Source organism: Narcine bancroftii, chromosome 8 (genome assembly GCF_036971445.1).
Source record: "Narcine bancroftii isolate sNarBan1 chromosome 8, sNarBan1.hap1, whole genome shotgun sequence".
Lineage (NCBI taxonomy): Eukaryota > Metazoa > Chordata > Chondrichthyes > Torpediniformes > Narcinidae > Narcine > Narcine bancroftii.
Window position 1 is genome coordinate 12,519,466 of NC_091476.1, and position 17,406 is coordinate 12,536,871.

A 17,406-nucleotide genomic window follows, 5' to 3' on the forward strand; every position below is an offset into this window, starting at 1 on the left:
TCAGGAGTTTGCACATTCTCTCCGTGTCTGCATGTTTTTCCCGGGGGCTCCAGTTTCCTCCCACCACTCAAAACCTATCGGGGGGTTATAGGTTAATTTCGTGTAAATTTGGTGGCACAGATTTGTGGGCTGATGTGGCCTGTTACTGTGCTGTATATCTAAATTTAAAAAAAAATAATTTAAATGTATACACTGGTCAACTACTGGAGTGGTTTTGGTTCTGATGCTTCCCATCTTGAACATTGACCGATTTGGTAAGAAAACAATTGAAAAGCTAGCAAAGTACACATTAGTAGAAACACTAAATATATTTCTTTTGTTCATGCATCATATGCAAAGCATATTTTTAAATGAGTAAATTAAACAGAAACTCGTTAGGTTCCCACTCACTAGCAAGTAACCAGTTATCTTTTTCCAATTTTAATCTCTGCAGAACTCTATGAGCATGCTCCATCTGCTTCTTTTCTTCTTCCTGCAGCTTATCTTGTAATGCAGTGCAACGTTCTTTTTCTTTCTTCTTTTTATTTAGGGGCTTGTCAAGTAAAAATAGATCAAGAGTTAATGCTATCGTGCAACAAAAAGATGAATATTTTTTTTTCAAAATAACTTGCCCCTTAAATTTACTTAACACAAGTACTTCAAAAACCGAAATATTTTATTGAACAACTTTACAGTTTCCACATTTACACAGTAAAATCTCCCCAAGTTTCTAACAGAAACAACTATTTCAAGAATACAATTGAAGTAGCGCATCTCATTGCTGATATGCAAATTAAATTCAGAAGCAAGCTCGTCATCGTAATAATCAATTACAATGGTTATATTCAACATTTTGCTTGTAAATTGTACAAAGACAGCCACAGGAACAATGCAACACAGGAGCAACACTTTCAAGCCATGGAAAGGGTATGAAAATACAAGGTGGCCACTTCAAAAAAGGATGGACTTCTGAAGGCTTACCATTTCTTGATTGTCATCAATAGCTTTCATTTGGATCTTCAATTTGTTGACTTCACGGTCATAACTAGGATTGGGGACAGCAAGGTCATACATAGAGAGAGACCAAAATGTGGCATAGAACTGAGGGCTGATATCATCCCACACTTTGGCAGGGTGAAGTGAAACCACAGCATCATGCACAGGTGCCATGACCAATTCGCATGCATTGATATATTTGTGAACTTTTTGTTGTTGCTTGTTTCCTTTTTCAGCTTTCTTCAATTCATCATATTTGGACTAGAGAAAGTACAAATATATTTTGTTAACTCTAAACTATTAATAGAATACAATTATTGTCACAACATTTTGCCTTTTTCGCTTATCCATTACTACTGCGAACCATGTGAATGCCACTTGATGGCTCCTTCCTCATATTTATACAGTGGCACAGTTCGCGCAATGCTGTTACAGTGGCAGAAACCGGGGTTCAAATCCTGTTCTGCCTGTAAGTTTGTACATTCTCCCTGGGTCTGCGTGGGTTTCCTCCCACTGTTCAAAAACATATTGGGGACCGTAGATTAATTGGGCAGCATGGGCTTGTGAGCTGAAATGGCCTGTCGTATGTCTAAATTAAATCAAAAATATTTAATGAGCGACAAGTTAAATACAAATGAACGGAGGAGTACTCTTGTCAGTCTCTATTCAGTCATTCAAGATTACCACAGCTGATCTGATCATAATCTGAACTTGACACCTCCTCTCTGTGGTAATTTTTTCAGTCCCTTTTAAAGCACATACCTGCCCTTGACTTATTAAAAGAATCATCAACACTACTTCCATCAACCTTTGAGAAAGACATTTCCACAGAGAAAAAAAACTGACCAATCACTGCGTGTTCCTCTATATTTGACTCTTGACCATAATGCATAAAGGCAGCTCAATCCTTCTGCACATCAGTCTCTCTCCATCTCCACACCACTCCTCCCACCACATTTCCCTCCCCGCCACACCCCCGACAAACAACCAGCTCAAAATATTCAGACTGCTTTGATCAATATTTCAGAAAGAGGACACAAGGGGGGTAAAATTCAACGCCTGGTAGAGGGAAATTCAATGTCAGCAAAACAATAGCAAACCTCTTGATAACACTATCTAAGAATCATAAAAGTAGACAAAAGGGATCCTTCCTGTAAACCAAATAAATTAATCATATTAAACAAAGACTCAAAATTAACTAAACTTGAAACAAAAGATATTAGAGGCCAATTTATTTGTATTTTTAAAGCATACAATCTTCAGAGATGGTTGATTTTACATGTCCCATCATGTAAAATTATGTATTTAATTCCTCCTTAAGCATCACAGAAAAATGTAAAGGCTGCAGTTTCACAATTAACAGCTTTTGTCTTTAAACACCACATTTTTCTCAAATTTTCTTTCCAATTTCTTTTTCTTCATTAGTGCAAAGCCAAAATGCACAATAACATTTTTCTCCAACAAAAATTACTTCACAACAAATTTTAAATTTTTCCACAGCTCCAAAGCTGAGTTTTTTTTTTGAACGTGGCCAAATGAAAATGTTAACAACGCAACTTTCCTGGCTCCAATGCCACTGTTGTAAATTATTCACTCTTCTCAAGTCTGTCCAAGTTTTCTTTCTCAAAAATGGATCCTGAAAAATATTCCATCCTTGTGCAGGATGATCATTATATATTTATGCTCATCTCATTGACCAGCACCAACCACAAAATGTTGTCAATGCAATTTAAGAGCTTTATGAATACCTCTAAATGTTTAGAATCTACTTGCCTCCACCACTTACAACCATTGCCTACATGAAAAGAAATCTTCACATCACCTCTAATGTAATGGGAGCAACCAAAGAAGTTAAGGCAAACTGTAACCATTTCAACTTGATTCAGTGCAAGTCATGTGGCCAGCAGTGTCCTGTCATTCCCCTTTTTTTGTATATTACTAAAATACCGCAGCTTTGAATATCAAACATGCCTTCAGGTTTTAAGCAAAAAAAAAATAATGAGCAGAATTGGGCAGACAGCAGTCAAAAATTCTGATTTTTGCTGATATTTAAAGTAACAGGAAATAAAATTTCTTCCAGGACACTCTTCCCTCACAAAAACATACTGAAAGACCAAATAAACATTTTAGTCCACAGCTCATCTTTTATCAATTATGCCTAAATTTAAATTTCAAATTTATAAATACAGCACAGTAACAGGGCCCTTTAGGCCTACCAGCCTGTGCCACCCAATTGACCTACAACACTCAAAACGTTTTGAAGGGTGGGAGGAAACCAGAGCCCTCAGGGAAAAACTGCATAGACACAGAAAGAGCACACAGACAGTGGAGGAGTCCCAGTCCCAGTCCCAATTGCTGGCGTTGTACAGCGTGATGCTAACTGCGATGCTATTGGTGCTGCTCCAAACATATCTCGAACATAAATGGTTTATATCTTAATTTGTAAGAAGGATAAAGTAAAACTATACACAAAAAAAAGCTGAGGTAGGCTGCAAGATTAATTTGAAAAACAGAAAAATGTTTGTTAATCAACTGATAATTTGGCAGAATTTGATTTCAACATCAGGGACGATGAGAATTGGGTTGTAATGCTATCAGTTTCTGATAGGCAAATGAAGCTCCTCGTTTGTACATATACTTTAGATTATATTCTGTCTGCCAATTGTCACAAACAAAATGAAAGAGTGAAGTCAAAGTATTAAGATTTTCAAGAGTGATATATCATTGGTCAAATTGTTTGTCATAATCAGGGTTGCATTTACATTTGATACCTTAATAAGTTCAATTTCCAACATACTGCAAGAATATAATCATCTTGATTATATTCTCTGGCTAGAAGTAAATACCTCAATTTGGAAAGAACTGCATGATTTAATGTTGATTAGAAAGTTCGATAAGAATTTTACTTTCACCAAGTTGATTGATGGAAGTTGCCATATTTAAAACCTTCCTATCTGTGAAATATTCTAATAAACTCTCAATATTAAAATTCTAGAATTCAATACTTGCAGAAAAAAAATCTGGCTGCCAAATAAAACTGCATACCTACCGAGATGTGATGTGCGTACATCGGACGTGACAAGAAAAATGCAGCATCATGAGGTGTGTGAAACTGATTGCAAAGAACATCAATTGAAGGCACTCGTTTGATGTAATCTTCTGTACTTAGATTTGAAGCTAAAAATCCTCCAAACTGCACCAGTGTATCATGGCACTGCAAAAGCAAATAGGGTAATTTAATTTGATCTTAAAATTATGTTTACAAGCAGCCAGTGTTGCTTCTTATTTTGTACATCTGAATGAACAAACAAAACAAAGAAATAAAAATATTAATTTGGCAGTGTCACATCCATCACTGATCAATCTGCTTTCAGCAGTAAAAACAACCTGGAACAAAAAAGCTATCTACACAGTACAGCACTAGAAAAATGACTGTTCTTTGAGCTAACAAGATAAGTCTCTCAGGAGAATGAAATTTGTGATTAAATGATGAACTGCAGCATTACGTTACATGTATGCCAAGAGGAGGAATTGTGCAGAGGTCTATGTTCAGGAATAAAAATTAAAGTTTAATATGCTTACACCAGAAATAAAAACTTTCCAAATCTACTTCAGTCTTCTTTGGCTTGGCTTCGCGGACGAAGATTTATAGAGGGGTATGTCCACGTCTGCTGCAGGCTCGTTGGTGACTGACAAGTCCGATGCGGGACAGGCAGGCACGGTTGCAAGGGAAAATTGGTTGGTGGGGGTTGGGTGTTGGGTTTTTCCTCCTTTGCCTTTTGTCAGTGAGGTGGGCTCTGCGGTCTTCTTCAAAGGAGGTTGCAGCCCGCCGAACTGTGAGGCGCCAAGATGCACGGTTGGAGGCGAGATCAGCCCACTGGCAGTGGTCAATGTGGCAGGCACCAAGAGATTTCTTTAAGCAGTCCTTGTACCTTTTCTTTGGTGCACCTCTGTCTCGGTGGCCAGTGGCGAGCTCGCCATATAACACAATCTTGGGAAGGTGATGGTTCTCCATTCTGGAGACGTGACCCACCCAGCGCAGTTGGGTCTTCAGCAGAGTGGATTCGATGCTTGCGGATTCTGCCAGCTCGAGTACTTCGATGTTGGTGATGAAGTCATTCCAATGAATGTTGAGGATGGAGCGGAGACAGCGCTGGTGGAAGCGTTCTAGGAGCCGTAGGTGATGCCGGTAGAGGACCCATGATTCAGAGCCAAAGAGGAGCGTGGGTATGACAACGGCTCTGTACACGCTGATCTTTGTATGTTTCTTCAGATGATTGTTTTTCCAGACTCCTTTGTGTAGTTCAAATGAGAACTGTTTAGTGTATTAGTGTAGTTTACTCCAGTCTTAATCATAGAATAAAATCATGGATGGAATTTATCTCTAAATTCTGACAAGTACGCTGAATAATTTGAAAAAAAAGCACAAATTTACAATTTATGCCATGGTTTTGATGACTGTATTCTTCTGAGTGACGCCAGCTGAGAATGAGGTTGCAAATGACCAATCTCTTTGACATAGGAGCTTAAATGTTGATAGAATGATAAAACAGCAAATCAATTAGTTACTATAAAAGTTCATGATATGTGAACAAGAAATATAAACATACTGAGCCATACATTTCAAAATTTCAATCAGAAGACACAGTACGAAGTTCTTTCAGATCCACAAGGGCACACTATGATAATTTGTGACAGTATAATGGGGAATTTCGTGATGGTGGTTGAGGAGAGGAAAAAGATCAGCAAATTTTCATCACAATTAAGCTGTGAGAATGGATCATTTGAATCTTGAGTGGCAAGGACAGAGCATCTTAATGAAAAATAACAGATATTCCAAACACTTTATTTGGCTGTTAATAAAACCACTGTTAATCTTAGTTTGATCTCAAAATGTGCATTCGCCTCAAGATGCAAGCAGTGTATTTACTTAACCAACAGTTGAAAAAGAAACCAATATCAGAATGATATGAGTGAAGCTTGCATAGATTTGGAGGAAAAGTCCTCTTTGCAATTCATCATTTTGCAGAAAATGTGACATATTAACAGGGAACAGAATTGAACGTCTTCATCCGAAAAAAATTGTTTCTTCGAACATTGAACCGGCCCTTTGGCCCACTTGCCTGTGCCAAATATGATATACAAATCAAACTAAAACTCGGCTACTTGCATTTGAAAGTTATCCCTCCATTTCCTCCAGTATGCATGTGCCCATTTAGAAGCCTCTTAAATGCTATTGTATCTGCTTCCACCACGACCTCTCATCACCCATTCCAGGTACCTACCTCTGTGCGCAATATACAGTATGCCCTGCACATCTCTTTTAAAATTCCTTCCCATCACCTTCAATACCTGTCCTATCGTCTGCGATATTTTTACCCCAGGGAGAAAATTCTGACTGTCCACCCCATCAATGCCTCTCAGAATTTTTTGAAGCTTGTCAAGTCACCCCTCAGCCTCCTCCAAAGAAAGCAACTCAAGCTTATCCAATTTCTTCCCACAACTCATACTTTCTAAACCAAGAAACATCCTGTCAAACCTCTTTTTTCACCCTTTCCAAAGTCTCCACATCCTTCCTGTAACAGGGTGAACAGAACTGCATACAGTTTTCCAAGTGAGGCCTGATTTAAGGTTCAACAAAGCTGGAGTTGATTAATCTATAATAAACTTAAATGTGCTCAACTTCAGGCTGAACAAATTATCTTCATATGATTCCATACATCTCAAAACCAGCTTAGAAGAGAATTGGAGAACCTATAGCCTGACTAAAGACAAAACCAGCAGGTATTCTTGCTGCAGCGAGTCTGAAATGAAACGGTATAATGTCTGTAAAAAAGAAGCCACAGTAAAAGGCTATTCTAAAACAACAGAGCATGAAAAGCTAGAAAAGGCAGCAGACCAAACTGATGCAGATTTTTTTTCCTTAAACCACAGTAATAACTAAAATTTTGAAAGGACACATATTATCTAAAACAACACCCATGAAGCTTATTAACCAAGTCAGAAGTTCTGCTGCTTCCTGAACAATTCTGTTTCAAACGCCGTAAATGACAATTGTATGCATTTTTGGGAAAATGACCAAATCAATACAAGAGTAAGATAAAAATTGAACCTCAACCTTTAACACAACCTCAATGTACTTCTGACTTTTCCCTCACCTTTGTGCATCAGATTAAGTCCAATGGTTGACAAATACAGGTCATAGGGGTTGGTCGACACAATCCACACCAACCTGCCAGCAGACAAGCCTGTAACTGCATCTTGATGCTGAGGCGACTCTGCTTATCATCGTGCCAACTGCAAGAGACCTACTCTGTACCTGTGCATACTGTTTGCAGATGGAAGATCATGATAGATGAAATAGCACATAGAGGGTTCAGACAGCTGTTCTCACATAATGCAACAAGCTGCCCCCAGGTTTTGAAAGAAAAATACCTAGTCTGTAAGTTCATTTCATTAGCTCTTCACATTGACTGCATAGAAGAGTTTTTAGATGCTTAGTTTTGAAAAAGGTGAATTTGCAGCTGAGAGTTGAAATGTTCTCAGCATTTAAGCAGATATACTAATGGAACTGCCACAAACAAGTACAATCTGTTTGCTGTAATGTGACTGATAAAATGTTTAATCTTAGTTCATTTTGCTATTTGATACAACATAAAAATGTGAAATAATCCTGAAACTGAACCGCAAGACAAACACAAACGGAGAATGACGTGAACACACAAGTTACTCTCCTGCAGTCAGCAACAATGTAAACATTGATGAATCAGGTTCCTTTTTCTGCTCTGAATTGTTGGCTTGAGAACTGATAAGGAAGTGAAGAGCAAACTTGCTGGAAAGCTTAATGCAAAAAGTGCAAGTGCTCCCAGAGTATTAAATTAGATTACAAGAAAAAACACAAGTTGGGATTAAATACAACTTGAAAGGAGATCTTACAGATAATGGTGGTTGCAAGCAGTAACGGTCCTCAGGAGTAATTGCAAGTTTGTAAAGTGCAAACCACATTTGCAGGTGTTCAATTGCTGTATTTAACACATTTGAACTACAGCATGGTGAAGCAAGAGCAGTTCTTGTGTGTATTATCATTTTTAACAGCTGGACTCTGTCAAAATATGATATTCCACAAAAAATAATCAACAAGCCTGAAATATTAAATTCCTAAAATAGGCTTTATAAACTACAGAAAAAAAATATGATGCAGGAGTGTTCATAAACACATTAATTTCATGTTTTAATTCTTACCTGATCATACAATTTTCCAACCAATTTGAGATGTTTCTCACCACTCTCCTGGAAGATAACACCATTCCTTTGTTGAGCCATAAGTAGACAAAGGGGAAGCGCCAGGTCATGGTCAAGTAGTGCATCTTTTAGTCGCTGGGATGATTTCTTGGTATTTCGAATTTGCCCAAAGTATCCACCCTGTAAACAACACAATAAAATAAAAAATAAATGCCTCTTCTGGCAAAAATGTCCGCAAAAGAAAAACCACAGGAAAATGGAATGCCACCTGGCCCGCAAGCCTGCTTCACCATTTAAAGCAAACAATCTTCAACACTTTCTTTTACCCCACCACTTTTCAATAACCCTCGAAGCCTATCCCTCAAAAATGTATCTAGTTCCTCTTTGCATGACCAATTAATCCCTTCAGCACTAAGAAATTAAAAATGACTTGCCTCTGCTTTCAACTGCTCTCCACCAGTCATGGCTTCCAATTGCTCAGTTGTCATTTCCTCTGTAATTTCAATGCCAGCCATTTTCTGTACCACTTCTTTCAGGATTAGCAGATCAAAACTACATTGATCATATATAATAAACCAAAAATCAATGATCCAGTAAAATAAAAGCAGTAGATCTGCATTTCGAAGTCATTTATTCCCACTGAAATTAATTGCACTGATTATAACTGCATACTGCAACAAAACAAGTCCAAATAGAACATCTTTTTCCAAAAAGTCCAATGGAATATTTTCATACAGACTCCACAGCAAGACACTGAATATATGGATTTGTTTGCTCAAAAAACACAGTTGCGAGTTAGTAAACAACTGAAGCCCCTAAACAAATAAAACCATACCTTTTCCCAGCCTTCAGCTGATTTGCAACATACTGCAGAAGACCTGTAAGTTCTATTGGATATTTTCTGAATATTGCACCACAAAAACTTGCAAGACCTGTTTAGAAAATAGAAACTCCAGTTTCAAGAAGATATCAAAACAAAACATTTTGTCGAGTGAAAACACAAAATTGCTGTAGGAACTCAGCAGATCTTGCAGCATCCACAGGAGGCAAAGATAGATGACCAGAGTTTCGAGCTGGAGCGCTTCATCAAGGTACTAGCGGGTCCTGAATACCAAAATCAATGTCAATGCCATCTGTTGGGTGACCATAATCGAGCAGGAGGTTTTGTTCCTCCAATTTGCTTGTGGTCACAGGCTGGCAGTGCATGAGACCATGGACAGAAATGTGGGCATGGGAATGTAGCAGGGAACTGAAATAGGTTGCCACTGGGAAATCCTGTGATTGTGATGGACAGACTGAAGTGCTCAGCAAAGCAATCTCCCATTCTGTGGAGCGGCTGCCGCAATAGGAGGGATCCATGCTCTTCTTCTGCCAACCTTTTTTTATACCGGCGCCTGTCTGCTTTTTGTTCGTACCTTGGCCAAGGTCTAAAGCTAGAAACGTTGGTTCTCTTTCTTTAGTTCCTCTGGATGCTGTGAGATCCACTGAGTTCCTCCAGTATTTGTTTTTTTTTTTAAAAACCACAATCACAGCATCTGCAGAGTTTCGTATTTCACTCCATTTTGTTAAGCAAATCAGGTCCACTAATCATTGAAAATACAAAAAAATTAAATTTGACATTTATTCGTTGAACACTGATCATTACCTCACTCGCTTTTAACATTAAATACTGTATTTTCATCCTTCCCATTTACTTCCACACCGCACACAGTACCACAAGAATAGAGATAAATCAATGGTCTCACTTTAATTAGATCTGAAGCTACACAGGCATTAATAGTAATTTTACTAATATCTACTGTATATTTCAGCGCAAGTCCCGTCGTAAAACCCTCAAAAATCACTAAAAAATTGGGGTCCACTTATATGCAAGATATACTTTTGAGACCTTAAATTCACCAATAAAACCTGATTGATGTCGATTTGGCTCATAAATCAATGTTGGAAGCACCTCCCCACCACTGGTGCTGCTGCTTCCCGACATCTACCCATTGCAGGGCGGCGCCATAACCACTGCTACCTGGGACCCTGATATCACTGCTGCCATTCCTGCCTGGTAGGCCAAGGTTCTTACTCCCGCCAGGAGCACAATGTCGCCACTCCGGGTCTGTGGGCCATCGCTGCTCCTGCCCGGTAGGCGGAGGTTATTTTTTTAACTTACTTAATTTATGGCTTTGTTACTTGGGATTGGGGTGTATAAAAAAAAAATTGAGTTGATCCTGGGAAGCCCGGACAACCCAAAAATGGGTGCAAACATATGCCAGATTACCATTAAAAAAAAATGGGGGGGGGGGGAAATCAACCTATCCGCCAGTCAACTTGTATGCCAAAATATAGTCAATTATCAGTTCTTTCTTCACAAACAAATACAACACATTTTGTGCATTTTAAACCCAAAACTGTTTACTGAGTATTAGGCTGACCAGACATCATCTAAAACTTTTGGAAAATGCATATTTCAAAAGGTGATACCATATCTATAGTTACAAAACATAAAGATCCTACTGACTTTGCAACCAGGTTGAGATAGTGGTGTCATCATGCTTCATCCTCTCTTTTTCAGGATTAGCGAGGGCTTCGATAATGCAATCTTTTCACTGGTTAAATGAAAACTGTAAACTTGAAATGAATCAGTAATTTATAGAATCTGGTGTTTGACCCACAAAAAAAAAATTCTCCACCCTAAAATCTCATGACTAATTTTTCACGTGCCCTCCCACGACAATTTTTAAAAAGATGCTCCAACACCAATGGCTACCCCATTTAATTATAATTTCAAAGACAGACAACAGAAAGTGTCAACCTCAAGGTGACAAAAAATGTCAATTAACTCTACATTAAAGACAGAAAATTATTTAAAAAGGTGAGTAAAATTAAATTTCAAGGTTAGAAAACAGTTCATTTAATAGTACTGTAAACATAATTGTGTATTGTCAAATTACTGCTCTACTTTCTTTTTTTATTTTTAATGTTTTCTACTTGTAAATATCCTTGATTTTTTTTAAAAAATCATAAAATGCTAAGTGGTTATACAGTGGTATTCCTGGTAGCTGGAATTCAAGCAACTGGCATAAAAAGAGGAAACTAAATTAAAAAAATTAAAATAAATCAGAATAAAGCAATAGGTAATAAATATGCAAGTTTAAAATTGTAAAAGTAAATGCTCTCCGAAGTAACACAAACTTTGGATAAGATGGGAACAAATATTCAGCCAGTGGAGTACCTTGGTTTGTACTTTGCTTGGAGGAGCTGTTTGACTAAAGTTATGTGAAACAGCAATAGCATTGTCCAGGACGCTCACTTTTGGAGTGACTCTCTTAAAGTGTCTCCTTATTCCTGCTTAGTAAGAGTCCCCCAGTCAGAGGCTTTGTCTGTAAACTTGGGGAGGGGGTTAATTATCTATAATGTTATGGTTTGTCTTTCAGGTGGCTCTGTGGAGGGGGAACCTGTAGAGGCAGCAACGGTTAAATGTTTTCAAAGAATGTAAGTGAAAATAAAGTGCTTTAAGGTTTATACATTCATGCAAGTGAAGTTTGTTCAGTGTTAGTACAGCATAGTATATTTTATCTTTTAAACTGTTTATTCTTAATGCAGGTAGACATGAGTTAGCTATTGTAAAAGTATCAAGCAACCAGTAAATACACTTACCCGGGATCTCCCAAACCCCAGAGCCACCAGATACCAGGGGTGTTATTGTATTTCATTTAACCTAATGCATTACATTGCAGTTTCTCTTGCAGCCCAAATTATCCCTAAACAGGTTACATTATCATAACAAAATCAAACTTCTTTTGCTTAGCCCATCCCATTGAATTTAATTAAATTGCATCAATGCAAGTGGTGACAAGATACTAAAGTTCCCTGCAGAACTGGCTTAGTTTTAATTAACTGTTAATTCAGGTTAAAATCTGCACACCTACTTTACTTGCTGTTGCACACAGGAATGAGTCTTCCAATTTACATAACCAGCAATGTCAATCAGGCGAGATTCTCTGGATTTTATCAAAAATTATAATCTTGTTCTTCTTATCGCTGCTTCACTTGAAAGTAACATTAAAATAAGATTTGGTTTGATTGTGTTAAATTTTGAAGGTGGAAACCTTGAACATTACAATTTAAAGATGCTTAACTAAGCAAAATGGATGAGTTGCGCTCTTGAGAATAGAAAAGGGAAACCTCCAAATATGCAAAGTACAAAAATAATAAATCCAATGAAACCTGCTTAATTAAAACTCTCAAAAGGTGGAACAACAAATGTATTTAATATATGCAGGGAAAAGAAACTGAAATTGATTATTTAACCCAAGAAAAACTTCTTTCATAGCTCTCAGGGACAAATGAAACAAAATCTGTGAATTCAATTTCTGAAATAGAATTTCAGCCTCTCTTTTATGGACAAATCAATTTATTATATAAACCTCCAATTTATCACTGACAGCAAATCATTATTTTCAGCCGTTTATAAAGGATACAAGCCAAGATATCATAGTTCAAGGAAGTGAGGTATTTTAAAGAATCCACAACAGGAATAATTAGGTTGTCATACTTCTGGATCTGTGATAAAATCTATATATAAAAAAAAAGTGAACAAAAAATGAATTCTTCATATTTTCCAGAACATATTATCAATTACTTATTTCAAACAAGGTTCTCTTTTCTTCTTTGCACATTTGGGCATTTAGCAACCATGACTTCAAACGAAGAAATGCTTGTTAAATAAATAGCTGTATTACAGTTGTATTAATGTACAAGTAATATGAAGGAAGATGAATTGTGGATTTGTGTGCATCCTGTCCAAAGGCAAACTCAAGTGATTTGTATAGACATAGGAAAAAGTATGCATTTACTGGTCTTCATGTACTTCAGTCAATTATGTATTTTTATTTATTTCATAACTGCAATAAAAACATCTATAAAGACTGTGTTCAAATATTTTTGAAGACCATCCCAATTGGAATACAGGCACCCATAATCCAAATAACAAGTCAAATTGAGACATTGATCCGATTGGTGAGTTTCACACTAAATTCTGAAATATTTCAGGAATTCATGAAGTGAAAGCTTTCTCCTTATGTAGTCCCTCAAGACTGAAGAGGGCTTGCTTTCATCGCACTTTCACAGGTTTGGCAGGACAAATGAGGCCAATGCAAGAACATTGATCAATCTCTTACAAAAAATATACAGCAGGTCCACAATGAGGTGGGTTTGAGGTGTGCTCCTCCTGCCACTTGTTAATGGAAAATTGCATTTATTCAAGGAGGTTTAGACTCTTTCTCAGAGCTGCTTGATAATATCTTCCCATTATAGAGCCAATAAAAAAAAACTGCATACTTCTAAAGCCAGATGTTAGGTTTGCAAAGAACATGGCCTGCCCATAATAACAATTGGAATGTTCTTTAGTTCTCTCTTTTCAGTGAATTTGGGAAATTTTGCAAAGACAGTGCTAATCATGTTTTTCCAGTGCCTTGGTATATCTTCTGTAAATTGTCCATATTTCTGAAGGACAGAGGAGGGCAAGGACAGCTGCTAAGTTTAGTGCCAGTTCAGAGATCTTCAAATACCAATCATCTTTAACTGAGCAAAGATTGTAAAGTACATAGAAGCCAACAATAAACTCCATTATTGTCTGACTTTGCAGAGAGTTGGTCCCCGATTAATGGGAAGTGGTCCACATTTTCAAGGATCTTGCCATAATGCTTTTTTTTTTAGTCCATGTGAGACAGCAGGTCAGAATAGTCTTGTCGATTTGAAATTGAAACCTCAGTAAAAGTGTCAACAATGGCTTGAGGCTCAGTCTGTGTGCAATGCTACCATTATCTGAAAACTGCAGCTCAACTAAATTTTGGTAATTTTCTTTTGAGTGCAGTTGTTGAGGGTTGAAGAGCTTCATTCTTTTTTGCAAGGCACAAATTTCACTGTTCATTAAATTAATTTTTGACAGAAGCCCAAGTTTAGTAAAGCAGATAGAAATTGAATCAACATAATAAAGAATTAAACTTAAAAGCTTTGGCTTGTCATTCTTAATGTTAAAATAGCATTTAAAAAATTTCATGGATTTGAAATGCAATTCAGCGAAATCAAATGCAACGATCAGCATTTAGCAGATGTGTTCAAAACTAAATTCTGAAATATCAAAATTGTCAGTGATCATTCTGCACAAAGTAACAAATTATTAGTGTCAAGTTATAAAACATTAACAATAAGGAACAAAAGTTACTTCATATCAGTGCCATATATAAACTATCTTGCATCAACTAATTTCAGGATAAATTTAGTTTCCATTTGCCTGATCATACCAGATTGATCAAGTCTCTAAAACCGAGAGAAAGTTCATCTAACAACATGCAGACTTTCTCCCCAGTGAAAGGTCATATTATTCTAATTTAAAACGCTAGATTCCCCAATAGTAAACATGATACTTCAATTCCAAGCTGGACACAATCTCCACCAATCAGATGACACTGCAGATGAATACGTACATAATCAAAAAGGATCGTTGGATTACTGTGACTCAACTTGCCAATTTGTCTTCCAGAAGGCTTAACATTTTCCTTAGTTAGGCGCCTGGATAAGAGAACAAAGAGAAGTGAATATACAGTGAAAAACTTTCAATTTTTACAGTTTCGTACAGAATGTTCAAATTGATTATCAGCAATTACAGTGAATTTCAAGTCTATCAAACGAAACACATCTAATGTCTCACAGGAAAGAGATTTCCATGAACGAAGAAATTACTCCTTTATAATTCATGAAAAGTTGTCAAATTGTCTTAAAACATCAAAAAGTGATACACTGCTATTACGTACACGACAGCAGTGATAAAAAATTAGCCCAGACAGTGTAATATTTAAAATAATATATTTTTTAAATTTTTTATCAACAATTGAATAACACCTAGTCTAATTTAGCTAACTTACCTAATGTACACAATTATCTAACTTAAACTCTAACTATGTGCGAATATATTGATGTGTGTGGAATACCCAAAGGCACTACAGCTCAAGCCTCAATGCTCAGAAAGCAGTTCAAAGTTCAGTTTCAGAAATTCAGTGATGACACATGGGTTTGAATTTGATGCAACAAGCAGGCTTTAAAATGGATGAGACACACAGGCCTTAGGATGGTGAGACATGCAGTCTTCAAGATCATGCAGATTTCAGGAAAAAGAGTGACAATGTTGATTACTCATGACTCCCTTGTTGAGGTGCTTCAGAGAAATGTCCTTTTTAGATATAACCATATAACAATTATAGCACGGAAACAGGTCATTACGGCCCTTCTTGTCCGTGCCGAAACACATACTCTCCTAGTCCCACTGATCTGTAATCTGCCCATAACCCTCCATACTTTTACATCCAAATTTTTCTGAAAAGATAATATTGTACCTACCGCCACCACCTCCACCAGAAACTCATTGCACCCAGACAACACTGAGTAAAGAAGCTTCTCCTTGTGTTCCACCTAAACCTTTGCCCCCTAACTCTCAGCTCATGTCCTCTTGTTTGAATCTCCCCTATCCTCAATGAAAAAAGTCTACCATATCTACTCTATCGCCCTCTATCAAATCCCCTCCTCAGCCTTTTACCCTCCAAGGAATAAAGACCTAACTTGTTTAATCTTTCTCTATAACTTAGGTGCTGAAACCCAGGTATCATTCTGGTGAATCTTCTCTGCACTCTCTCCATTTTAATTTGGCCTCACCAATGCCTTGTACAATTTTAACATTACCTCCAAACTCTTATACTCTGTGCTCTGACTTATAAAGGCCAACATTCAATAGGCCTTATTTATTACCCTACCCACCTGAGATTCCACTTTGAGGGAACTGTGTACCATTATTCCTACATCTCTCTGTTCAATTGCATTCTTTTATACCCTACCATTCACCATGTATGTCCTATTTTGGTTAGTCTTATGAAAATGTAGCACCTCACACTTGTCAGCATTAAACTCCATTTGCCAACTTTCAGCCCCAACTTGCCCAATCTCACTGCAAGATTTGAAAATTTTCCTCACTATCCACAACACCATCTGAGTACCATCTGCGTACTCACTAATCCAATTTACCACCCCATCATCTAGATCATTAATGTATATTACAAATGACAATGGACTCAGTACAGATCCTTGAGGCACAACATTAGCCACCAACCCGACAAACCGTTATCCACCACCACTCTCTGGCATCTCCCATCCAGCCACTGTTGAATCCATCTTATTACTTCTGTATTCACACTGAACGATTGAACTTTCCTAACTAACCTTCCATGTGGGACCTTGTCAAAGGCAAGATGAGTGCCTTCTGCAATTAGAGCCCTTTTCATGGGTCAGAGTGCAGTATTTCCTCTGCACCTTTAAAACCCTTTTTTGTGGATCAGTCGAAGTGGTCTCACATCCATCTATACTAACAGGAGGAACTCTGGAAATTTGTCAATAACCACACAAGTGGGTTTCTCAATCCCACAAAGAAGGTCGAAGAGCTTGAAACTCTTGTGCTGCCTCCTTAAAATGGCTTCCTGATCTGAACAAACAATGCACTGTCTTTTTAAGAAGCTGGTCACATGGTCTTTTCACCTAGCTTCTCCAGGACTTCTATGTTGACTCAACAAATGTATCCAGTAAAAGTAACACGATGTTCAAAGCTTGCTGCTGGTATCAGATGCTTCAAATCCTGCAGACAGGTTGTTAAATTTGTTCTTTTAAAGGGACAGTCCCACACAAATAAAATGAACTGAAAAAATAAGAGACTATCACACTGCCAATGAATGCAGTGAAAAGAATGAAAACTCCAGAACTCATCCCAAGGTGTTGGACATCAAGTTTCATTATACCTACCGTGGACCTCCACCCCCTAAAATGAGAGAAGGAGAAGAAGATGAAATGAACTGATCCAGTGTGTAAAAGTAGATGACACAATTTTCTTGTTTATTTTCATTGTGTGATGACATTGTTTAATAGGTTTAATGTATCATATATGTTGAATGTTGAGTGGGTGGGGAGGGAAGGGAGGGGGGGAAAAGGGGAGAAAATGACACTGTGTATATTCAAGAGGGAAATATTTGTGTGTATTTTGGTCAGTATGGTTCATAGTGTGAAAAATAAAATTTTTTTTTAAAAACTAATATTGATAAAATTAGTACAACTCCAATTATTCTAAATGGTCAGGACCGGGCCCATTTCGAATCGGAG

General features: G+C 37.4%; 1 protein-coding gene across 5 annotated transcripts in view; it reads right to left on the bottom strand.

Moving 5' to 3' along the window:
- Positions 1–17,406, bottom strand: part of thoc2 (THO complex 2) — a 107,431-nt gene that overhangs the window by 39,577 nt on the left and 50,448 nt on the right. For all 5 annotated transcript variants that reach the window (XM_069892914.1, XM_069892913.1, XM_069892916.1 and 2 more), the window contains exons 16-24: positions 14,697–14,781; positions 12,690–12,783; positions 10,727–10,807; positions 9,053–9,149; positions 8,652–8,769; positions 8,218–8,397; positions 4,025–4,189; positions 961–1,236; positions 391–532 (exon numbers count right to left, since the gene is read on the bottom strand). In XM_069892914.1, coding sequence (XP_069749015.1) covers positions 391–532; positions 961–1,236; positions 4,025–4,189; positions 8,218–8,397; positions 8,652–8,769; positions 9,053–9,149; positions 10,727–10,807; positions 12,690–12,783; positions 14,697–14,781 — 1,238 coding nt within the window. The remainder of the gene's footprint in view (positions 1–390; positions 533–960; positions 1,237–4,024; positions 4,190–8,217; positions 8,398–8,651; positions 8,770–9,052; positions 9,150–10,726; positions 10,808–12,689; positions 12,784–14,696; positions 14,782–17,406) is intronic.